Genomic DNA, 7,201 nt, shown 5'->3' on the forward strand with positions numbered 1-7,201 from the left:
GCACGGAGTGGATGACACAGGCAGTGCAAACCATTAAAGAGTGTGGTCTCACTGTGGGAGCAATCAGACGAGGGGAGACATGGGTACAGCTTGCGGACGAGGTGAAAGACAGATTCACTCACATAATTGCTACATTAGGGCGAGAGTGTCGTGAATGGCTTGAAGGAGCAACACATGCAGAAATCCAGACTCTAATTGAAGAGAACTGCAGAGAGGATGAAACCATTATCTTCACCGATGGCTCTGTTCAGCGTGGGATCAAATCAGGCTGGGCTTACACAGCTTCTTGCCAAGGAGTAACAGTCCAGGAGGCATCAGGGGCAACGGGCCTCACTACATCAAGCATGTGCATGGAGATAAAGGCCATCACTGAGGCTCTGAAATGGCTTTGCACTAATGGATACCAGCAGGCTACCTTTGTTACAGATTCAACGAGTACTCTGGATAAGATCTTGACCGGCAGCCTCTATGCACATTGGTTTAACACTTTGCCATCATATTTTGGGGAAAGTCCTAAGAAACTGGGTGGTAAACATCGCCAATCGGCGAGATGAGGCGGCAAAGTGTTAAGACAATCCAAGACAGCAAAATCAGATGCTTGCAGTGGATCTTCTGCCCAGGACATGCAGGAGTCAAGGGAAATGAAAGAGCAGATAAGCTAGCAGGCTCCGCAAACATAGAGGGAGTGCTTACCCTTGACCCTCCAACTGTAGTAGCCCTCGTCCGAGAAAACCTAGCAAGCAGCCCTGACGAGGACTCCTTCACGAAGGAGATTGTGATTGCAAAAGGAGTGCAGTTTGGTGAAGGTAGGAAGATCAGGCTGCGTGACCCCATCAGACGCTACATCAACCAGCTGATGATGGAGACAATCAGTCTGCCCACAATGAAATGGACCCTCATGAAGAGGGGCAAGGAAGCATGGAGCATCCCGTCTTCCTAAGACCCCAGTTCTAGATTCAAGTAATTCAAGTTGTATTGTAGACATCTCTGGCTTGCTGAAAAATAGGATTGACAATATCTTCCAAAATAGATGTCATTCAGGTGGTACACAAACTGAGACTTTCATAAAACAGACATACGAATTTCAAAAAATATCCTAGAATTATAGAATGGGTATAAAGAAAGTCAACAACACAACTCACCAATTTATTCAAAGCACTAATTTCCGCTGGCACTTCCTTCAGTTGCGTGTGACTCAGTCTCAACCAACGCAAACCAGTCATATCCTTGACATGATGAGGAAAATTTTTCTGAAAGAGAGGAGAGATTTCTTGAAGTATAACTTTGTATCTTTAATCTCTCTAATTACCTTTGATTGATTAGGGGTTAGTTCAAGCATGAGGAGGGATAGAGGGGGAGGCAAAGTAAGATCAAACAACCACATCTGTACATTTGTAGAAGCATCTCAAGTCTCTAGCTAGATAAATCTATATTCTAGTTCTTGATTTAAAGCTTCAGAGCAAGAATTGTAACTCATATCATATCCGGTATAGACTTTGAGGGCACTATTGATGACTTAGCAACCAGCTCTCTTCATCCTTCCCAGTTCTCACTGTGCATTGCTCATCTCTTCAGGTAGAACATCTCTATTCTTGGATAATGTCCACTCAGCTTGTTCTGTCTGTTTCTCTTATCCCCTCCTTGTACAATGGGTTCTATTGTCTAAATCTTCACTAGCAGTAGCAGCAGCCCTCAACTAACAAAATCATCTTTACCTGCTTCAATACGCCTAAAGAAAAACATGAAAGAGACATGAGAACATTATATTTTGTGTGTGTCGATTGAGTTTTATATTCAAGGTTCCTGCCATGAACTCCCCACCAAATTCAAGGCGATTTCAAGGAGGAATTTTTAAAATTCAAGGAGATTTGGTCCAGAAATTCATGCAGAAGCCTATTTCCAATAGGTCTACACACGAAAGGAATCATAGTTTAGATTTTCTGACAAAAACTTTGTTCATGTCCGATCTGGCAAAATTCAAGTTTTCAAGGAGGTTCCTAAAATTCAAGGAGTTTTCAAAGAGATTTTTCCTTGAATGCAAAATCAAAGACTCCTTGAATTCAAGGAGGCCACAGGAACCCAACCCAGTATGTATATATATATAGTTTTCTGGACAGGTGTTTGTATCAAAAATAATAATAATAATAATAATAGTAATAATAGAGTAGATCATTTCTATAGCGCCCACTCCTGTGTGAACACAGCTCTATGCGTTTTACATAAATGAATGTACGAACAATATTCACTCATGCACACAGACACACACACTCACGCACACACACATCTACTTGCTTCACACACACATACTTACACATCGTTATGAAATGAGCACATACAAATACACAATATTGAAATTATATATATACGCAAAATACATAAAATGGATACATAAATTACAAAATATTGTATTGAACATTTATTGTACTCATCTTACGTTTAAGATGCCCCCTTATTCCTAAGCCTAAGACTTTCCCTGACGCAGTGCAAATTTACAATTAACAATAATAGTCATAGTAATTTAAGTAATAGGGTTACGGTTTTAAAGGTGAGAGTTAGGCTAGGGTTTGTCCGGTTAGTGGTTAGGACTTGGCGGCTAGGGTTTGGCTGAGGGCTAGGATTTGGATTAAGGTTCGTTTAAGGTCAGGGTTCGGTCTTTTCTTTATAATTTACGGTACCAGAAACTAAATTTTCAAAGTAGCTGTATGCCAAATTTATCTGTTCCATATGAAAGGTCTATATCCCCTGAGCATTTTGGTACTATTCTTTAACCTCTCAGTCAATTTTTAAGACAATGGTAGTTATTTAAAATTTGATCAAGTTTGTTTGTTAAAGTCGTTCACTTGCTGCAACCCCATGTTTGACAGGTAATAAAAGAGTACCAAGTGCACTAAACATCTCCACATTAACTTAAGAGAGTAACAATCCCTATAACATATACAACCGAACCTGCCTTGACGGAAACCTGTCTTGAGAATCTCCCCGCTCCCCCCTTGATATATTCCTCTTTAATTACCTGTTTTAAACGGAAACCTGTCCAACGCGGAAACAGAAAGAAAAGTCCGCTCCCTTCAGAGGGTTTTACCTGTCTAAGACGGAAAATGCTTTGCCCGCCCAGCCCTGATTTGAAACAAAACTCGCAAGTTTGGTTCAACTGGCTCTAAACCACAGAATTCTATACTATAAGTGTAGAATTCTGTGCTCTAAACTTAGCGTCATGGCGAGGAAAGGGAGTAGGGGTGCAATTCGGGGGTAGATGTTACCCCATCATGTGAGCCCTGAGCGATGCAGATGGTCAGGGTAGTGTAGGTGTGAAATCTCACGACAGCTTGTGAGAGTGCTCGAACCACTACGGAAACTTTCCTGGGTAGCGAGAAGCCAGAGGTGTAAAATAAGGTTGACCAATGCCTGCCTCCTGATTGTACACCAGTCGAGAAAAGAGGTCCTCGAATCATTGTTACATGATGGCAGTGAAGGGTGGCATTGGTTGACTGTGCTTGTTACACTGATGGGTGGGGCTAAAGGTGGAAAAAAAGGAGGCGTTCAAGCGTTTCTGTTTTTAATAGGTCAAACAGAGGTCCTATGATACTATGAAAGGCAAGCACTGGTGGTAATTGGATAAGTAAGACTGACGTTTCAGACAGGATAGCAATTGAGTGGTGAGAAGTTTTGACCACTGCTTGCCAATCGTACAAGCGATCCTCGATCCCACCGGCTGGGCCTTTAAACCCCCCCCCCCTCCATCTCCTCCTAAATTCCCCTGTCTAGGACAGAAAATGTCTAAGACGAAATTTTGTTCTGGCTCCCATGCGATTCCATCTTAAACAGGTTCTTCGACTGTATATGGAGCCACATTTTTTTCAAGACTGAGATCATTACAAATCAGTATTTTACTGCCTCAAACACGATGATCTGTCGTTATTTCGACAAAAACACTGAGCATTGACCCCGCCCCCCTCACCCAGCGAGTCGACACTATACTGTAGTGTACCCCGCGTGAGGGGTCACATGCTTTCCGAGTTTCGCGGAAGGATTGATGCCAAATAATTCCAAACTGATTACTGTATTCTAATAGGAAATTAACTGATCTTTCTATTGGAAGCTTTTTTTAGCTGGTATTTTACATACTTCGTGTAAAAAATTATCTTTGAAAATTTTGACGATATTTTTACAGGTTCTCTATTTAAATGCCAAAGGCCAAAAATATACCACAGGTAAGCCTGTTCAAAGCTCGACAGTTCTCCGCCAATGAAAAGACTGTATTTGATCATAAATTTTTCCGCGAAGCATTTGAAAGCACGCGTGTCAATTTTTTAACCGGCCGACCACGCATTCTGACCGAGATAGCTTTCCTCGGCGATTCTCCAGCTCCTAATAATTGGACATATCGTCGGCCTTGTGATAAAACCGGCTAACCCCAGCGAGGTAAATTTTACAGGAGAAGGAAAAAACTGTTTTATTTCAAAACAAAGGTGTCTAACGATAAATCAATGCTTTAAACAGTTATAAAAACACTTTACCGAAAAACTGTAGACCTTTTTTTTCTTAAAAAATCGCTTTTAATGAAACTGCGTGGGTTAGACGGTTATGTCGCTCAAATTTTCCACGATAAAACCGACCAACCCTCAATTTTGTGGGTTGGCCGGTTTTATCAGGAAGCCACTGCTGGCCTCGAGGATGGTTGAGTGCAGCCAAGCCACACTTGATTATAACGTATTTGATCAGTTCTTCAATCGTCGTGATCTTTTGTAGAATAAGAAGAAGAAGAAGAAGAAGAAGAAGAAGAAGAAGAAGAAGAAGAAGGAGAAGGAGAAGGAGAAGGAGAAGGAGAAGGAGAAGGAGAAGGAGAAGGAGAAGAAGAAGAAGAAGAAGAAGAAGAAGGTTGAGGAGGAGGAGGAGGAGGAGGAGGAGGAGGAAGATGGTGAGGAGAAAAAAGGAGGAGGAGGAGGAGTAAAAAGGAAGAGGAGGAGGACGATATTACTGCTACCAACATACTATCAGCTGCTGCCATTTCAGTGCTACGGAGACAATTCTGGCAAAAACAGCAGTCACAAATAGGAACATTTAATAGAAGTAGAAGAAGCAGAACACAGCAATGGGTATATTAATTATATTTGAAGTAGAAGAACAGGAAGTTCGAATGGTAAGGGAGAGCAGCTACAGCAACAACAACAAAAACAACAACTCCCCCGTGGCAGTGTCTACAACAAAAACAGATCCACCTAATATGCAACGTGAAGCAGCTCTCGAGACTGTGCGCCGATTGCCTACGTCCGACCTCGATATCTTCACTGACGGCCATGCCACCGACGGCTACAGGTTATGTGGAGGAGGATACTGGTGTCTAGACAAATCTTCTGGGGAGGAAACATGCGTATCCATGCCCACGGGACTATACGGAAGCAGCTACCGAGCTAAAACTACCGCCCTGTTCCGCACACTGCAATGGCTCTAAAAACAACCACGTTTTCAAAGAATCCACATCTTCACAGACTCTCAGTCAGTTGTTCAACACTTAATGTCCGGAGTGACTGCAGTTCGTACTGAGATAGAGGACAAAATGTGGACCACTATCTGCCAATGCTGTGTAATCCACGGACACCTTCACATACAATGGATACCAGGACATTGCGACATCTATGGGAACGACCGAGCTGACGCCCTGGCCAACAAGGGAGGCTGCCTCGACCAGTCCAACACTCCAGTGGATATCGCGTCAGCAAGCTCGTGCATCTCGTGTTACATCATTGTCCACGCATGGGAGAAAGCGCGAGTGCGCGACTCCGTCGGGGGAAAGGTGAAGCCACCACCGGAGAGGGACAAAGAGAAAGACCTTACCGTCATACAGAGAAGAGTGTTATTGCAGCTAAGATGCAACGTGAAGAGCCCCATCCTGCAGACGTATCTCCATGAAATAGGCTCCGCTCCCAATGATTCCTGTCTGGCGTGTGGCGCAAGTCCTGACGACCTGCAGCACGCACTGTATGAGTGCCCGCGGGGGGAAGCACATCTAGGCCCACTTATGGAGAACAACGCGAGACCGGGCCCGGATGTACTCTGGACGAGGCCACAAGAGGTTGCCGCTTTCCTGTCTACCTGCGGCAGACTGCCACCCTCTTAATTAATAGTCTTAACGGAGGCCAGCCAGAGGAAGGAACTCTAACTTATATTTACTAGGGCTAGGCCTACCTTTACTTACACTTTACTTGATATAATAACTAGATCAAGGCCTACTATTATAATAAAATATAGTCGGAGTCTAGATCTTGATCTCTAGATTTCTATAAAAGCCTAGGGCTAGATCAAGGGCCTACCTAACTCTCTATACTTAGTCAGTCTATAACAAAAACAACAAAGTGTAACAATTACAAAGTCACTTCCTGCTCGCAGCGCACGGTCACATAGTTCGACAAAAACACGTCTTGTCTCAGAAAAGCAAACACGAAGAGGAAAGACATTTAGAGAACAAATGTATCTAAGATGAACTGTTAGTTTACATGCACGAAGCTTACCGAAAAGTCATTGTTTGTGAGATCTATGCCCCTCACAAACGGTAAAACTCCAGTGGAGGCCATCTTGACAGACCCGGCTTTTCCGGAAGTTGATTTTTCCAAGCTCCTTCTTCTGTCTTTCCCACAGAATTCTACACTTAAGTGTAGAATTCTGTGAAGCAGTCTTTTTCTTCTTCCGGGAAAGGTCTCGCGGAATTATTTATTATTATTGTTTCCCAAGGGAAAATATTTTTATTATTCAGAGTAATAACAAGAGAAAAAAGAGAGAAAATCCACCCAAAATAAGTTTCTGTAACTCTGCCTTAAGGCTTGGCTAAATCTGAACTGAATGGGAGTGTGATACGAACGCAATAATTGCGTAATTAAGTCTCTGCGTGCACTAACAGTAATACATTAATTTGCTATACGCACGCAATTGCGTGCACCTATGCATTTTTTGCTATACAGCACGCAATTGCGTGCACCAAAACATTGTTTTGCTAAGCACGCAATTGCTTGCAAGGTATCATACTTTGCTATAATATATAATTGCTATATAAAATATGCACGCAATCCCGAGCCGTAATGCCAAAGATTCTCTACTTGTTCTTTCGGCTTTCGTCCGCGCCGTGGGGGCGCTTCGCCTCTTAGCGGGTGATAGGCTACGTGCTACGTCACTAAGGGGGTGCGAGTTGGGTTATTTCATCGTCGAC

The 7,201-nt window shown here is 43.0% G+C and overlaps 1 protein-coding gene across 3 annotated transcripts in view; it reads right to left on the reverse strand.

The window, feature by feature from the left end:
* The window catches only part of LOC101860410 (protein flightless-1 homolog), a 56,325-nt gene extending 49,713 nt beyond the window's left edge, over positions 1 to 6,612 (reverse strand). For all 3 annotated transcript variants that reach the window (XM_005097673.2, XM_005097672.2, XM_035969594.1), the window contains exons 1-2: positions 6,510 to 6,612; positions 1,143 to 1,250 (exon numbers count right to left, since the gene is read on the reverse strand). In XM_005097673.2, coding sequence (XP_005097730.1) covers positions 1,143 to 1,250; positions 6,510 to 6,572 — 171 coding nt within the window. In that variant the 5' untranslated portion in view covers positions 6,573 to 6,612. The remainder of the gene's footprint in view (positions 1 to 1,142; positions 1,251 to 6,509) is intronic.
* Between the last annotated feature and the right edge of the window lie 589 nt (positions 6,613 to 7,201).

Source organism: Aplysia californica, unplaced genomic scaffold (assembly GCF_000002075.1).
Source record: "Aplysia californica isolate F4 #8 unplaced genomic scaffold, AplCal3.0 scaffold00161, whole genome shotgun sequence".
NCBI classification, from domain to species: Eukaryota; Metazoa; Mollusca; class Gastropoda; order Aplysiida; family Aplysiidae; genus Aplysia; species Aplysia californica.